Source organism: Hemitrygon akajei, chromosome 4 (genome assembly GCF_048418815.1).
Source record: "Hemitrygon akajei chromosome 4, sHemAka1.3, whole genome shotgun sequence".
Lineage (NCBI taxonomy): Eukaryota > Metazoa > Chordata > Chondrichthyes > Myliobatiformes > Dasyatidae > Hemitrygon > Hemitrygon akajei.
The window spans coordinates 133182090-133200679 of record NC_133127.1 but is presented as its reverse complement, the minus strand read 5'-3'; the positions used below and the strand labels follow the sequence as shown (position 1 = coordinate 133200679).

General features: G+C 42.1%; 1 protein-coding gene across 2 annotated transcripts in view; it reads left to right on the top strand.

Moving 5' to 3' along the window:
* Positions 1-18590, top strand: part of fat3a (FAT atypical cadherin 3a) — a 687349-nt gene that overhangs the window by 656398 nt on the left and 12361 nt on the right. For both annotated transcript variants that reach the window (XM_073043347.1, XM_073043348.1), the window contains 4 exons: positions 1789-2251; positions 5290-5443; positions 6620-7272; positions 11420-11530. In XM_073043347.1, the coding sequence (XP_072899448.1) occupies positions 1789-2251; positions 5290-5443; positions 6620-7272; positions 11420-11530 (1381 nt within the window). The remainder of the gene's footprint in view (positions 1-1788; positions 2252-5289; positions 5444-6619; positions 7273-11419; positions 11531-18590) is intronic.

Sequence of the window (18590 nt, the reverse complement as noted above, 5' to 3'; positions counted from 1 at the left end):
GAAGCTGCTAATGACGTACTGGAAAAGATGGCAACTATTTCAGGACCATGCAGACTGGAAATAGAGGAAATACCTCTTGGGGTTGTTCCTGTGCTGACTAATGATCAAGATAAAGGAAGAACATGAAGTTAGCTCTGTGAGCTTTTACACCACCTGAACAAATGATTAGGTTGAATGTCTTACCTAAAAGATGACAGTAAAAATTGGCAGCTCTTTAGTACAGCTGTTACGAACCCCGTAACTGGGTCACTTACCAGCAAAGATAGAGAGGTCCGTTGAAGTCTGATGGTACTATTTTTAACAGTATTTATTGGTAAAAATACACAAAAATAATATCAATGCAAACATACAGATAATATACGTCGTCAATACTAAATCTAAAAGTGCGGGTATAATAATAATCAATAAGAAATAGCTCTATCGTTGTCTAGGGAATAATGTATTGTCCGATGGAAATATAAAAGTCATTCAGTTCATTCAGGCTGCAGCCTTTGGTTGGAGTCAAGAGAGAGATTTTTGAAACTTGCCAGCTTTTCCTTTTTATGATGTCGATCCTTCGAAATTTCGTTGGTGTCCTCTTCCTTAGCTAAACCGTTCTTCCGTGGTAAGGCCCCAATCCCGGCAACGGGAAAGGACGCACGTGGGCCCTCCACCGGCTGTCGCTATTAAACGCTGTCACGGGATTTTTTGCGTTTTTCCTGGTGCGTCTGAAGGGGTTGTTCCCCAGACCCTCTTTTATCCTTACTCACAGGGTCTCAGATGTCAATCAGGTTGGGATGATGCAATCCCTCAACCAGCCCACTCTGGTCATCCCCTGAGGGGCTTCACTGAATAGTACAGTACTCAATACACAATTCCGTCTCCAAGAGACAATAGTCGTTGTCAATGGTTCCGCCTTTCTGGGGGCCAGGACACATTCCAAACCCTTGTGGATTCTGCGTGTCTCTCTCTCATTTCCTGGGTCCCAGACCTGAATTAATAGCGATCTTGCGATTCTCAAAAAGGAGGGGGCTACTTTGTACCCTTCGGCCCCTCAGAGTTGTGGCACATTCGTAACACAGCACTGAGACAGCTGCCTGGATTACATACTCAACTCTGCTGAGAGGATTCACTTAACCTTCTGAATCGATAATGAAATAGTAATAACTAAACCAATGTAAGTTGAGAGAGGTAGTTAGCTGAAGGTGAGAACTGAGGCAGGGAAGTGATGCGGTGGGGGGTAGTTGCAAGGTGGAGGGGGGAGTGAGGTTCTTCTCCTCTACCATCAGATTTCTGAACAGTCCATGAATGAACCCATTAACACTGCCTCACTTTCCCTCTTTTGCACTTATTTTACACATCTTGCACTTTACTGCTGCCCCAAATCAAGAAATCTCACTACATAAGCTAGTGATAAATCTGATTTTGGTACTTCAGAGGATGAGGTGGGGGGGCTTAGGTGTGTGTGTGTGTGTGTGTGTGTGTGTTTGTTCGTACATACACAGGTGCAGCAGACTTCAGTTTCCGATCATTTGAGATCAGCTTCCAGTTTGATCAAGACCATTGCAATATTCAGTGGTAGAAGGTCTGCAATATCCGACTCCTCATCAAAGGAGCTCAAATACAGGTGTCTTCCACTCTTCAGATATCTTTTAAAATGGAAGTTAAATCCACTTTGACCCAGTGGTGACAATATTTTGAATATTGTTTCTTACAATACAGATGTTTTGATTCCCACCCCCTCCCATACTGTACTGATTTTTTTCCCCTGAAGATGTTAACTCTTTTTCTCCTTTATTATCTCCCAAGATTGTGGATGGAAAACTCTGGTTCCAGTTGGACTGCGGCAATGGGCCTGGCATTATAGGCATTTCCGGCAGAGCGGTTAATGATGGGAATTGGCACACTGTCTTTCTGGATCTCAACAAGAATTTCACGAGCCTTGCACTCGATGACAGCTACGTAGAGCGTCGGAGAGCTCCTTTCCACTTTCACTTCCTCAGTATCGACAGCTCCATCTACTTTGGTGCCCAGGTGCCAGCTGCTCGTAGCTTGTCAAGCCAGAAAAAGACACAAGTCTTGGGTGGATTTCAGGGATGCCTAGACTCAGTTGTCCTTAATGACAATGAGTTGCCACTGCAAAACAAACGCAGCCACTTTGCTGAAGTGGCAGAACTGACAGAATTGAAGCTCGGCTGTGTCTTGTATCCTGACACCTGTGCCAGAGGGCCGTGCCAGAATGGAGGGAGTTGTGTTAGCCTACCATCTGGTGGTAAGTTTTAATATTGCAGTTAAAGTTCCTTCTATCACTGAATAATCTAATAATGTATTTGAATGTATCAAATATTGACATCTTTAGAAGTATCTAATTACCAGTCCGTACTTTTTATCAGATACCAGTTCTCTGTGTGCTAATAAATCATCCATAATAAATAAGTGCAAAATTAATGGGCAATTTAGAGAGCTGGAGACCAGCAGAGCCATGTGTTATATTCAGCAGGATAATGTATTACAGTAGTAATTCCACTGATTTCATGAAGTGCAAATTAAATAATTACACTACACATGAAAATGACAAAAATATAATAGTTCAGATTTGTTTTCAGTAAAAGTCATGTTATTTTATTGTTCATTTATGATGTGAAGTGTGTTATCCATGTTAAAATCGTGGTCAAATGAATAGGAAGAATTACATTTGTAAGTATCGCTTTGCTTTTGTTTCTTTATATGAAAGCATTTCATGTCACATAACGTTCAAAAAATTAAGTTTTACTCTCCCACTATCTGGCTATTTAGATCTGTGGTTTGTGTTTGTGCGTGAAAGAAAGAAGAGAATTTGTGTGTCTTGTGACACAGGTCACAGTCGAACATGGTCAAAGTTTAGGGTGACATACCAGAGAGCAACAAACTGCCAGAGGACTCAGTGAAGCAAGCAGCATCTGAGGGGAGAGGGGGAAGGACTTGTTGACATTTTGAGTGATTATACAGAATTCAAATGTCTCTAAACTATCCTCTGAACAAAGTCAGCACCCCTCTCATTCGGTATCAGATTATGCGGAAGGGGATACTTAAAAATGCTGGAAGCACTTTAACTTTAGCAGGATAATAGGGAATAACAAGAGAGTAAGCTTACCTGAATTTTAAAAATTAATGCTCTTTTCAGTAGGTTGCAAAGTGACTCAGTGGAAGATGAAATGTACTTCAAGTTTATATTAGGCTTTACTATAGCAGTAGAAGAGACCACAGAATGGAGAGGGATTGAGAATTAAAGTGGCATGCAGCTCAGGATTACTCCTGCAGACTGAGTGCTGCTGCTTTGTAAAGCATCTGCATGTGCCAGAGCTGGCTACATCATTAATTAAGCTAAACAGCAATGCAGATTTGGCCAGGTGTGTTCTGATCATGAGGCAGGAACATTTGGAGGCAGCCAATTAATGTCTCAAACCCAGCTCCTCATGACTCAGTTTGATAATTTGCCAGAACAATTCAGCTACATTTTTTGCAGATGTGGAAATGAGCTGCACTCCAGTGAGGAGCAGCAAGTGACTGACCGGTTACCAAAGAACAAGAAAATAAAGCTTTAAGCTCACTCTTGAGTCTTTTTCTTTGTTTTCCTTTTGGGTAGAGTGTCCTTTTCAAGAGTTTGATGTCGGGTATGTGAAGACCATGGCCTGCCCAATGTAACCAAATGAGTATTACATCACTAAGGATGTCACTCCAGGACAGCACATTGCCATTGGCTTGCTTACTGTTCCAGTGAATTTGGAGCTGTGTGGTATTTGTCCAGTGCCTAAGATGCCTATTGTAAGTAGTCTAGGCATCAGGACATTTATGAAGACAGTGATCACTGCCCCTTTGTAGATCACAAGTTTTGTAACAGATCTAAAGTCTTGATCATGAGCCCTTTTCTTACTGAAGGCATTGGTGAATTCTAGCACCAATAAGTGACTCCTCAGTCATGAGCAACATTTTCCATGATCTCATCATGAATCTTGATTGTCGGTGCACAAGGTAGCGTAGCTGAGGCAGGTTGGTTGTGGACATTGTTCTTACAGATATTGAAAGTGAGGCGATCGTCCTGTTTGTTTTAGCACATGAGTTGATGCTGTTAGAGCTTTGCATCGGGAGCATACGCAAATGCAAGCATTATCTGCATATTGAAGTTCAACCACAGGGGTTTACCGACCTTGGTTCAATTTCCTGTTAGTTCTGAAGAAAAGCAACTCTCCCATGGAGGGGTTATAGGAGGTGAAGTACAATGACACAGCAAGGGAAGTGTTGCTATGATATGATGCTGGTCTTCATAGTGATTGACTATTACAGACTTCTTGGTTTGTATCGTGTGTTGTGTGGCAGCATGGAGCAAATGTAAGAGGAGAGGAATATCTGCAGGTAGCTGAATTTCAGATGCATGATTCGCAGTCCTTCCCAAATGATGGAGTTAAAGGTTTTAATGAAGTTGAAATGTCACTTATAGTGACTGGTGTTGCACAATGCATTTATCTTGGAGTTGCTGTACAGTGAAGATTGTGTCTCTGAATAGAAGGAATCCACACTGTGAGAAGGCAGATTTTTCCTGTGGCATGCAGTAGGGAGAGCTTTCTGTGGCTAACACAATCAGGCTTGTCTCCCTTCTTAAAGGTGGTCACAATAGTGACATCTGTGAGGTCTTCTATTATGGGTAAGATCCCAACAGGAGGATCTGCTCACAGATCTACAGGGATCATGTTCAGTGTGGATTCTGTCCACTATACACTGTGCGAATTGGTAAGAGAAAGGCATTGGTGGCTCCTCTCTCCTTAATGAGTTTATCATTGTTTTTAGCTTGTGGGGGTGGGTGGGGGCAGGTTAGGGTGTGGATCAGTGGTTATTGTTGATGACGTTTGGCTCTTGGTAAGAGGTGATAGGCAACTTTTACAGCATATTGGGCTCTGGTGAAGTAGAAATTGTTTTGACCTAATCTTTTTCTACAATCTGAATTCAGAACAACTGCAATGTTGCCAAGTGAAGGATAATTTATCAGAATAAGCAAAACTTTCAGAATCACTGTATTCTCCAGTCTCCTCAACTATTTATTGTCAGCTTCAGGAATGTGAACAGAGGAATTGGTTGAAGAGGTCAGATAAATGACACATTCTTAACTGAGGGGAAGAAAATGAGACAAGAATCTGACATGAGGGCAAAGCCAATGGTCCAGTTTCATGAATATCTATGATTTGCTTCTATGTCCTGAGACAAAGAGTCTGCCAGGCTCACATTGTAATGTATCAGGCATAATATACTGAAATTCATGCTTTTCTACTTAAACAGGTTATCAGTGCAACTGCCTATCACAGTTTACAGGGAATCGATGTGAAACAGAAGTCACGGCTTGTTACCCAAACCCCTGTCAGAATGGGGGCTCCTGCAATCCAATTGGCAATGAATTTATCTGCAGCTGCACGGAAGGGTTTGTTGGTCTGATGTGAGTTTGTATACAATTTACTTCCTTACTGTTTAATACTGTACCCAACATTTCATTCTGCCTAGTTGCCCGAACTCTGAGTTTGGGGTACAATTTAGTTTTGAAGTATTTGACAACAGATGAAGGTCAGTAGCTGTTAATTAGAAATTTTTTAAAAATCTAACTGTTAGAAGAGCTCAGTGGGTCAGGCAGCAACTGTGGAGGGGAATGGACAGTCATCTATCTTTCTGATCAGATGAAGCCAGTATAAAGAGATGAGGGTAAGGAGCGAAGCAAGAGCAGGCAAGTGATGGTGGATCGAGATGACAATAGGTGATAGGCTGATAGAGGAGGGAAGAGCTGGAAGTGATACAGAGCCTTGGAAAAAGTTTTTCAAGGCAGTGTATGTGGAGGCAACAAAAGGCTGCAGATGATGAATCTGATTGAAAAGGAAGGTGAAGCAGGGACACATAAGGGAGGTGAAGAGAGCGGATGGGAACAATGGTGTTGAGAGTGTGTGGGTGATGGGTGAGAGTGGAAAGTAACAAATTGATACGGTGTCAGTGTATGTAGAAGAAACTGGGTGGAGCAGGAGGAGAGAAAAGAGGGTGAGCACGTTAACCTAGAATTGGTGAATTCAATGTTCATGCTGTCAGGTTTGGACTATCCACAATATGAAGTGCTGTTCCTTTAGTTTGTATTTAACCACTTCCTGGCAGTAAAGGAGGCTGGAAAAACCAGGTCAGTGTAGTAATTAATTGATCATTAAAAAAATAGAGAAGCTTGCAAAAATATTCAGAATATATCATGGCGTAAGCTTGAATATTGAGACCAATGGATTGGCTGATTGTTAAGTTGGTTTATGGTACACTTAGTTCAAGTTGGTATCACCGAGCAGGTTTTTCACTAAATCAATTTATGAGGAATCAGTGAAAAGTTATTTAATTTTATCCATCTCCAAATAACAAAAAAATTTAGGAATGTTCTGCAGCATTGAACAAGCTGGCTGTAACATTATTATTGTGTTAATTAAAAACTTAGTACATGTTTTTTTCAAGTTTTGAAGCAACAAATTCTAAGCCTAAGATATCAATGGAAATGAACCTAAATAAAAGAATCTCTAATAAATGCATTGCCTTAGCGTAACAGATAAAATAGCTTTTGCCGCCTGAATGAAAGTTGTTCCTTTTCCTACAGGTGTGAAGAAGACATTGATGAATGTGATATAGAGGAGTGTCAAAATGGAGGAACATGCTTAAATACATTGGGCTCATTTCAGTGCAACTGTACTTCAGGATTCATGGGCTTCTACTGTGACCTTAGGCCAATGGTCGTGCCCAACATACAACCTGGACATCCCTATATCGGAAAGGAGGAACTCATTGGAATAACCATTGTGTTATTAGTTCTAATGTTACTGGTGGTACTTTTTGCAATTTTCCGCAAGAAAGTCTTCAAGAAGCATGCACGAAACAATGTTACCCTCGTACAGGACCCTGCGACGGCAGCACTACTTAATAAGCCTAATGGCATGCAGTTCAAAGTTATTAGGAATAATGGTGATAGCCGTAAGATTTATCAAGAAACTGGTGGTCCTCCTCAAGTGCCAGTCAGACCTATGGCTTATACCCCATATTTCCATAGTAACTCGAGGAACAATTTAGACAAAATGGATGGAATGGGGATAGAACACCAGGAAATGAGCACTTTCCACCCTGATTCTCCTCGACTGCTGACTACACGTAGAGGTGTTGTTGTGTGCAGTGTCGCCCCAAATCTCCCATCAGTTACTCGATCTGTCTCTGACTGTGATTCGTTGAGAAAGAACACGTGGGATACAGAGAGAGATGGTAATGAATGCTATTTTGTCCTTGTTTATAGAAGATAAGATTTCCTGCTTGTCTTATAGTTTTGTCGCTATTTCTCCTTGTGTTTCCTTTCCTTTGTATCTCTCCTAACCTCAGAGCTCACTTCCACATTTCACTTAGAAGCATGAAGCGAATGATTACACAGCTCTGTAATTCTACTGTCATTTGTTCTGTGTAGCATTCAACAAGGGTCAAATGAGTTTAAGGTCTGCACTCTTTCTCAAGGTGATCTTTTTAAGGTGAAGTTTGCTAGTCAATTGGATTGTCATTTTTCACCCAAAAATATTTATCCATGAATGTGGATACTTTGAAACTACAAATAGGATGCTATTTTGTTAATTGAATAACTTCTATTTAATCAGGTATGTTAAATAAAACTTTAAGTATGCACAGTATGCTGAAAAGGAAAATGTTTTAAATTATAATTAGCCAAACTCCAAGTCAAGATCTTTCTTGAAATAGTATGCTCAGAATACAAATGTTTATTAAGGACTTAGTATGATAATGCTTACATTTTTCTGTAAATGTTAGCTTTTACAATTATAACTGATGATAGGATTAGAGACTCAAATGTGGAACTCTATAACTTATGAGTCAAATATTATTAAGAACCTGACACTTTGTATATGATTTTTCAACCTGTCTCTATAATATTTACATATTCTGGCATTATACATTTATACAATATGGTAAAATGCAATTTCCTACATGAAAATTTAATTAGACATCCCTTGATAGTAATTTTAGTAACTTGATTCCGTAACTATTGGACTCCTTAACCATCACAAACAGTATAACTCCTTGACCCTGTTATTTTATCACTTACTTTACTCTTGTCACATGTAATTATTTTTCTATAATAAATGTCTTTGATTCTGTACAGTATGGTACAAAACCTACTTTTAAAAATGCTTTTTACCCAGGATTTTCTTATGAACTTAAACTTATTAAACTGTTGAACTCAATACCTTAAAGCTATAGGGGATGCAGACTCAGCTGACACTTTCAAATGACAGCTCAAAACTTATTTATGTAACTTTGTTTTTAACTGACGACTCTTTGTTTTCAGGTTTGCACTTTATCCCATTGTAAAGCACTTTGAACTAAATCATTTCTATGAAAAAAGCTCTATGATAAGTTATTATAATTATTATTAGAAAATACCTCTAATTAAGTTTCTTTATTTAGTACAAATTAATGAACCTAGATTTTAATTACAAGTGTCTTTCTTCTCTAAGTATACATTGCATATCCCATGTACCTGTTAAGTCAAAAATCCCAAGACTAGTTATATTTCCTGCAGTTAGGCATCCTTTCATTCTCGCTTCTGATCGTACCTAAATCTGAAATTCAATCAGCGAGATGTAAATAGATTCCTTTCTTCTGCTTTCTGAGTTTTGAGTTCATTGATACTTTCTTGTTGGTAGAGAGAGGTATTCTGATCCTGGGATCTGCTCTGTTAGCAGCCTTCAATCACAGCGTTCATACTTGGTCTGGAGTTCTTGTTTTCCCTGATGCTACTCATGTCCAGATATTTACAACGTAATGTTAGCTTGCATATCATTGTGGAAAGTACTGAGTCGTCCAATGTTCTAGTCTTTCCCAATTGGGAATGTTCCTCACTCATTCCCTTTGGTTCTTCTCCTTCTCTGACTGCTTCACTCTAAGGGCTGTTCCTATTCCCTACTGTTCCTCCTGCTCTGCAGATGATGAGAGGTTGTAACCAACAGCCATTTGATTTGGTACACCCAGGTGAAAACCATGATGCACAAATCTCATCTATTTTCCAAGCAGTAGCTTCTGTGGAACAGTAATCGGTAGTACGGAAACTTTTTTTCTTTGGCTAAATCTATGTGAATATTCATTCTCAGAGTTACAATTCTCTTCATCTGAATATTCTGAGTAAAGAAAAGTCATTATTTTCCCCAGTTGTTGCTACCTTCCATTTTATCTTCAATTGTAAAAGGACAGTCCTATCAATGAATTTGGTAATTCATATGTCTTTGCTTCCAAGGTTCAGTTTGTATCTCTTGTAAAATACCGTGCTATATGTCTAAATATTAAAAAAAGAGAGATTTTACAGTAGAAGATATTCTCATGTAGAGATTGAACAGTCCAATTAGGCCAAAACATTGGTAACATTGTATCATATTTCCTTAGTGAATAAAAGAAGGCTGACTTTGAGTAATACTTTTAAAAAATGAAAAAGCACCATTAGAATTCCACAAAGCATTAACCCATTGCCTTATTGCCCTACTTTACTAGTTTGGAGCAGGGCTTCCAACCTTTTTTATGCCAAGGATCCCTACCATTAACCGAGGGGTCAATGGCCCCAGGTTGGGAACCCTTGGTTTAGAGCATCAAAAGTCAACAGTAAATCTTACCCTGTTAGCATCCCCTTCCTTTCTCTCCCCATATACTTCCATAGATTAGGACATCATAACCCTAAAAGAAAACACAAGGTACACTGCAGATGCTGTGGTCAAATCAACATGTACAAACAAGCTGGAGGAACTCAGCAGGTCGGGCAGCATCTGTTGAAATGAGCAGTCAACGTTTCAGGCCGAGACCCTTCGTCAGGACTGAAGAAAGAGGGGGCAGGGACCGTATAAAGAAGGTGGGGGAGAGGGGGGGAAGATGCCAGGTGAAAAACCGATCAGAGAAAAGATTAAGGGTTGGGGGACGGGAAGCAGGGAGGGGATAGGTAGGAGAGGTGAAGAAGGAATGTAAGGGGAAAGCACTATGTGTAGTAGAAGAAGGCAGAATCATGAGAGAGGTGATAGGCTGCTAGAAGAGGAGGCAGAGTAGAGTGTGATAGGGGAAGGGAGAGGGAGGGAATTACCGGAAGTTGGAGAATTCGATGTTCATACCAAGGGGCTGGAGACTACCCAGACGGTATATGAGGTGTTGCTCCTCCAACCTGAGTTTGGCCTCATCATAGAAGTAGAGGAGGCCATGTATGGTCATATCCGAATGGGAATGTGAAGCAGAGTTGAAGTGGGTGGCAACCGGGAGATCCTGTCTTTTGTGGCCGACGGAGTGGAGGTGCTCGACGAAGCGGCCCCCGATCTGCGTCGTATCTCGTCTTTCCCTACACCTCCTCTCTTACCACCATTCAGGGCCCCAAACAGTCCTTCCAGGTGAGGCAACACTTCACTTGTGAGTCTGTGGGGGTAATCTATTACATCCGATGGTCCCGGTGCAGTCTCCTCTACATCGGCGAGACCTGATGCAGGTCGGGGGGCTGCTTTGTCGAGCACCTCCGCTCCGTCCACCACAACAGACAGGATCTCCCGGTTGCCACCCACTTCAACTCTGCTTCACATTCCCATTCGGATAAGTCCAAACGTGGCCTCCTCTACTGCCATGATGAGGCCAAACTCAGGTTGGAGGAGCAACACATCATATACCGTCTGGGTAGTCTCCAGCCCTTTGGTATGAACATCGAATTCTCCAACTTCCGGTAATTCCCTCCCTCTCCCTTCTCCCATCCCACTTTCACTTTGCCTCCTCTTCTAGCTGCCTATCACCTCTCTCATGATTCTGCCTTCTATTACCCATAGTGCTTTCCCCTTACATTCCTTCTTCACATCTCCTGCCTATCCCCCCCTGCTTCCCCTCCCCAACCCCTTGATCTTTCCTCTGATTGGTTTTTCATCTGCACCTTCCCCCTCCCCACACCTTCTTTATAGGGCCCCTGCCACCTCCTTCTTCAGTCCTGACGAAGGGTCTCAGCCCAAAACATTGACTGCTCATTTCAACGGATGCTGCCCGACCTGCTGAGTTCCTCCAGCTTGTTTGTACATGTTGATGTAACCCTAAAAGATGCTGAAAATATTAACTCTGTGATTTCTCCCTCAGTGGATGCTGCCTGACCTGTTGGTTGTTTCCAGCGTATTTCTGTTTAATGTGCAGATTCCCAGCATTTGCATTTCTTTATTCTGTTGGGAAATAAGCTGTGTTTGATTTTCTGCTGAATAAATTTGAGCTTGTATATTGCAACAATGATAGTATTTAATAAAACACTTACAAGTAAAATGTGTCCCATTTGCTGTTCAATGTCAGAACTGCAGAGTATAGCAGAAGGAATGAATGAGCTTTGCTAACTCCGTTTATCTTCTTGCTGTAGGAAAGACCGACATTGTTGAGGATGCTGCAGGCTTCACAGCGAGTACAAAAGGCAGCAGTTCCGAAGTCCAATCCCTCAATTCCTTCCAGTCTGATTCATGCGACGATAATGGTAGGACAGGTTTACAACCTTCTTCATTTATTTTAATTCCCACTTCTTATCTGTGTTTTTTACCTCTAAGGTTTGACAGGAAATAAAATGTTTTTTATGATTTCTGTACCTTCTGCAAATTACATATTGAGGAGTTATGACTTCTTATAATTGCTGGCCTGATAAAAATGTAATGAACTCATGATATATACTCATTTTTCCAGCCTAGTGCATTTTAATGATTGATTAATTGTTGGAAAATAATTGAACTCACCGAGGTAAGACATGCCAGTGATAGGAAATGGGATGCAGTTTCACTTCTCTAATAATAGTTTGCATAGCCTCTTCTAGAAGTTCCAGGATAACTCTGAGGCAGGGTGAAATCTCTGGGTAGGAGGAGGTGAGAACATAATGACCAGGTTGCTGACAAATTCAACAAAAGAGCTGACATTGACAGTATTCCTTTCTCCTGCTACATCCAGTCAGACTGAGTGGGCAACGGGCTCTCGGTCTGGTAGGTCTGTTGCTCCAGACCATATCTAGTCATTGGACATCAGGGTGGAGGGTTGGAAAGGGGTAGTAAGGAGATGGAGATGAGCGTGAGTTGTTTGGATAATGGGATGGGTGCTGATATCAGATATAAAGGGTGATGGAATTAGACTGAACATAGGGCAAATGGGTAGCTTGGGAGACAGAATTACTCTTGGAAATGCACTTAATTCTTTGATCAGTTGCAAGGTTTCTTTACCCAACAGTAAGCTTAAGACAGAGCTAGAATATAATATTATTTAAATTTAAGATATACAGTATTTACCCTGTATTAAAACATAGTATGGATATGATGGAGGAAGATTGGTCGTAAGTTCTTCATTTATATTTTTATCGCTCTTCATCATGGGCATCTCAGGCAAGGCCAGAAATATCTATTCCTGTCTGTGCATGGAAGGTGGATGCAAGCCACCTTCTATTTCATACTCTGAGGGCTTTTTGGTTGCTTCAGATAGAAGACAAGTTTTATTACTTTGGTGCTGACATTACAAGACCTAGTAAGAGTACGTACACGACGCTGGAAGAACTCAGCAGGTCAGGCAGCATCCGTAAGAAAAGAGTAGCCGACGTTTTGGGCCGAGACCCTTCATCAGGAATGGGGGCGAAGAGAGGGCCGAATCCCAGTAATAGAGATGGGGGAGGGGGAAGGGCTAGAGGCGGCAGGTGGAGAACCAATCAGAGGAAGGATAAAGGGGGGAGGGGATAAGCATGAAAGAACTGTAGAGATAAAGGAGCAGAAAGTTGAAAGGGGAGAGAGGCAGAGAGGGACCTAGGATAGGGGGAGCAGGAGGGAATTACTGGAAATTGGAGAATTCAATGTTCATACCGCCAGGCTGGAGGTAGATGAGGTGTTGCTCCTCCAACCTGAGTTTGGCCTCATCATGGCAGTAGAGGAGGCCATGTGTGGACATATCTAGATGGAAATGAGAGGCAGAGTTGATGTGGGTGGCAACCGGGAGGTCCTGTCTGTTGTGACGGACGGAGCAGAGGTGCTCAACGAAGCGGTCCCCCAGGTGTTGCCTCACCTGGAAGGACTGTCTGGGGCCCAGAATGGTGGTAAGGGGAGGGAGGTGTGGGGACAGGTGTAGCATTTGCGCTTACAGGGATACGTGCTGGGTGGGAGTTCTGTGGGGAGGGACGTGTGGACCAGGTAGTCGCGGAGGGAACGATCCCTGCGAAAAGCTGAGAGGGGTAGGGAGGGAAAGATGTGCTGGGTGGTGGGGTCCTGTTGAAGGTGGCGGCAGTTGAGGAGGATAATGTGTTGGATCCGAGGCTGGTGGGGTGGTAGGTGAGGACAAGGGGAACACGGTCCCTGTGGTGACGGGAGGATGTGTTAAGGGCTGAAGTGCGGGAGGTGGAGGAGATGCGGGTGAGGGCATCTTTGATGATATTTTTGTGTGAAGACCTAGTAAGGCTAGCTAGCAAGAAATAATGAACAGTTTAAACTGCTTTGCACCGCTTCTTGGAAATGGTGAATCATTTTTGGATTGGCAGACCATTTTTATGCTGAATTTGTATTCTGTGGGCAGCAGAGCCCATCTCTGCTTATTACAACATTGTTTCAAGGTGGCTCTTTACACACTGTATTGTTTCTTTACTTCATGAAAACATTTAAATTATTATGATTTTTATAACTCAGGAAAAAACAAATGCATGAGATAAAAATTCAGTTGAAGCTTAGAAAAGATTTTGTGTTAGCCATGTCTGAGATCTTCAAATAGTGTAAATATGTTTTCATAATTTCTTCCTATTGCATTGATTCTTGCAGTTAAATGAACTTCACTACAGTAACAATAGTTTTTTTTCTATAAGCCATTCGTAAACCACAATATCTAAGGAGTGTTCTTTACCAACTTTTTTAATTTCAAAATTACTCTTTACAGTATACTCAGCAAATAAAATCAGTATACATTTACTGTTGCTTTCATTATACCATCAATTTAAAACACTTTCACAATACATGAATGCCACTTATGTTTCCTCTTCAAAGAGTGAGCCACAAAGAATTTGGAAGGCTGTAACTCAAAGCCCAGCCCTTCAGTGCTCTGTGGTGGCAGGGCCAAGACATGTGGACCTTCCTTACAAAGCTTTTGTGAAGGCTAAACCAAGCTTCAGTGCATCCTACAACATGTATTCCAGATTGGAGTCAAGTCAAGTCAAGTCAACTTTTATTGTCATTTTGACCATAACTGCTGGTACAGTGCATAGTAAAACTGAGACAATGTTTTTCAGGACCATGGTGTTACATGACACTGTACAAAAAACTAGACTGAACTATGTAATTAAAAAAAAAACAGAGAAAGCTACACTAGACCACTGGACTGCATAAAGTGCACAAAAACAGTGCAGGCATTACAATAAATAATAAACAGGACAGTAGGGCAAGGTGTCAGTCCAGGCTTCGGGTATTGAGGAGTCTGTTAGCTTGGGGTAAGAAACGGTTACAGTCTGGTCGTGAGAGCCCGAATGCTTTGGAGCCTTTTCCCAGACGGCAGGAGGGAGAAGAGATTGTATGAGGGGTGTGTGGGGTCCTTCATAATGCTGTTTCCTTTGTGGATGTAGTGTGTAGTGTAAATGTCCGCAATGGCAGGAAGAGAGACCCCGATGATCTTCTCAGCTTTCCTCACTATCCGCTGCAGGGTCTTGCGATCCGAGATGGTGCAATTTCCGAACCAGGCAGTGATGCAGCTGCTCAGGATGCTCTCAATACAACCCCTGTAGAATGTGATGAGGATGGGGGGTGGGAGATGGACTTTCCTCAGCCTTCACAATAAGTAGAGACGCTGCTGGGCTTTCTTTGCTATGGAGCTGGTGTTGAGGGACCAGGTGAGATTCTCTTTCAGGTGAACACCAAGAAATTTGGTGCTCATAACGATCTCTACTGAGGAGCCGTCGATGTTCAACAGGGAGTGATCGCTCCATTCCCTCCTGAAGTCAACAGCCATCACTTTTGTTTTGTTCACATTAAGAGACAGGATGTTGGCTCTGCACCAGTCTGTTAGCCGCTGCACCTCCTCTCTGTAAGCTGACACGTCGTTCTTGCTGATGAGAGCCAACTCGGTCGTGTCATCGGCGAACTTGATGATATGGTTCGAGCTGTGTGTTGCAGCACAGTCGTGGGTCAGCAGAGTGAACAGCAGTGGACTGAGCACACAACCCTGGGGGGCTCCCGTGCTCAGTGTGATGGTGTTGGAGATGCTGCTCCTGTTCCGGACTGACTGAGGTCTCCCAGTCAGGAAGTCTAGGATCCAGTTGCAGAGGGAAGTGTTCAGGCCCAGTAGGCTCAGCTTTCCAATCAGTTTCTGAGGGATGATTGTGTTGAATGCTGAACTGAAGTCTGTGGACAGCATTCGAACGTATGTGTCTTTTTTGTCCAGGTGGGTTAAGGCCAAGTGGAGGGTGGTGGCAATGACATCATCTGTTGAGCGATTGGGACGGTACGCAAACTGCAGGGCATCCAGTGAGGGGGGCAGCAGGGTCTTGATATGCCTTATGACGAGCGTCTCGAAACACTTCATGATGATGGATGTGAGTGCAACGGGACTGTAGTCATTTAGGCAGGACACTGAAGACTTCTTCGGCACGGGGGTGATGGTGGCGGCCTTGCAGCACGTTGGAACGGTGGTGCTGCTCAGGGAGATGTTAAAGGTGTCTGTGAGAACATCTGCTAGCTGGTCTGCACATCCTCTGAGCACTCTACCAGGAATGTTGTCTGGTCCAGCAGCCTTCCGTGGGTTGACCCTGCACAGGGTTCTTCGCATGTTGGCCACAGAGAGAGACAGCACCTGGTCATTTGTAGGAGGGGTGGACTTCCTCACCGGCACATCATTTTCCACCTCAAACTGGGCGTAGAAGTTATTCAGCGCATCACCTGCACAGTCAGATGATGTTGTCTTGTAACTGGTGATGTCCTGGATGCCCTTCCACATGCGCCGTGTGGAACATGGAGTGTGCTACTTGAGAGTATTTACTTGTAGATGTCTCCTTACCCTGGAAAGCCAACATGTCTCCAGCAGACTAATGCACATCCTTCACTTTCAGCAGCAGTTGATAGTTGTCTCTAGGAACAGTCCATAGATCACAGTCATCTGTTACGCAGTTGCTCAGAAAGAACATCAACGGGATAACTGCATCTTTTTCCAGACCTTCTTGGCAAAAGCACAGTTCATGAGGAAGAGGATGGTTGTCTCATCTACTCCACAGAAAAATATTTTAATGAACAAATTGAGCTTTTACAACAGCCACTTCTTTATTCTATGTTTTGTTCCCACATCACGAACATCATGAACCGTTTCCAAGATAGTAATCAATGCGCAAGCCTCACTAGCAAACCTCTGACACTGGTCAGTGAGTGTTTTATAGTACCATGCCTTTATGATAGTTCCCCTTCTCTTTGAACTGACATTGCACCATATCTCAGAATATTCTTAATGCCCCAAACATTCAATTTAATCATAGGAGCCTTCAATACAAAGCGTTGAACAGCATATGAACATTGACAGAAAAGCTGGAGAAAAATCCTGCTGTTTTGAATTTTGCCAAAAGCTGTTTAGTTAGCTGGTAGACTGTTCATAGTATTCAGTGCTGGTGTGAGGAGGAGCATTTCTGATAATTCATATCTGTCCGAACAAAATCCCATCTTAATTTGAGAAGTTATTGCGAGATTTGTCCATTTGATTTTCCCAGCCTGCTTTACCATCCAGTAAGATCACAAAATGTGCTCAGGTGATATGTGTTACGTACATTATAAACACGGGTGCAAATTTTTTTTTCCAATGGAATTTCTTGTCTATTGTTTTTATTCACATTTTTTATAACCTCAAGGCATCCCTCAATGCTTTACTTAGTAAACAGCTTTTGAGGCAGGGCCTGTGTTGAAGTCAGTTAAGCAAATCTTAGATTCATAAATCTGCTTTACCATATGCCGAACTCTTAACATGTGAGTTTGAAGTTCAGATTTTCCATTGTTTAGAATTTAGTTTTGCAATGGCATGATTGGAATGGCTCTGACAGCAGCCTTAAGCAGGTTGAAATTGATTCCTTAGTTCTGCAGTGTTAATTTTAGATACTAGGCTAAGAATCCCTGTCTGCTTATGATATATGTATTAAATCTGCTCCAATTCCTAATCTCTGCAGGGGCTTGGTATAACTGATGGACTTGCTTTTTGATTTAGAAGGCTGTTAAAAGTCAATGTGGGCTAAGGGTCTACATTCACACATAGCTAAACTGGAGAACAGGTTTATAAAAGAGAGTCCAGTGTACTTCATGGTCACCAAGCTGTGATATTAGTTTTTTTTTAAATTACTTAAGTAAGCAATTTTAAATTCCCTAACTTCCATAATGGGATTTAAACTAATTTACCAAATCAGTTTTCAGGACCAGTGGTTTAACCACTGCTACAATTACCAACAGGATTGTAGAGATGGTGCTGTTCACGGGGAGGGCGGGGGGGGGGGGGGGGGGGGAGAGGAATTTTAAAGCAAGAATGAGAATTTTAAGATTTGCAGTCTTGCTGAATTGGAAAGCTGCAAACACCAAGTGATCAGAAACGGAGTGGGGTGGGGAGGAGGGAGAACAAATCATTGAAGGCAACGTTGCAAATCAGCAAGACTATTAAAAATGCTAACAAATCTGATTTCTATCTGTGGAATTAGGTGTAGTGAAATTTTGTAAACTTGAAAATGACTGCAGACAGGCTTAATTTAAAGTGTCAGGCATGGTTTTGCTGAGTTATCTTCTGGAAAGCTGCACTGATTGGCTCGGACTTTTCCAAGTGTTTGGAACATTTATCTGTTCTTATTATTAGTGATTGGACTAATTTCTTGTCTTACCACAAATTGGATATTGTCAGGAATTTGATTGGAACCATCATGTTTAGTTGTTGAAATTGCAATAAGTTCCAGGCTTGGGGTATGTGTGCTGTCACACATAAATATCCAGACCTTGGGGACTAATGCAGAAAGTCAAAGCCACCATGCTGCTGGATGAACCAACCTGGCCCAGGATCAGAATCCCCATTATTGCAATGGCTTGTAAGCCTAGAACATAGGTAAAATGGAAGTATTTATAAAATAAATTATGTACATTAATTTAGTTTAATTTTATTTTTAAATTTTTTTAAGTGCCTTTAACTGTCCAAAACATGAAACTATCTTATTATTTCATCCTTTGTAGCTAGCCAAGCCCCACAGCTAGCTTCCCCAAACATGGGAATCTTTCAGCAGAGTTTCGGGCACAGCTAAGCAACACACACAAAATGCTGGAGGATCTCAGCAGGCCAGGGAGCATCTATGGAAAAGAATACAGTCGACGTTTTGGGCCAAGTCCCTTTGGCTCATTGCTGTACCCCGTCTGGTTCTATTGCTGTTCCACCCACACTATTGTACTCAGGGAAGTAGAGGGCTAGTCCAGATATGGACAGACAATGTATTTCCAGGTGTGAGGTTATGACAAAGCTAGTCAGGGAAACTGGCCCAGCAAGATCCACTGCACTCTGCCTTTGGAAAATTTAGGAACAACACCATTCAGCCC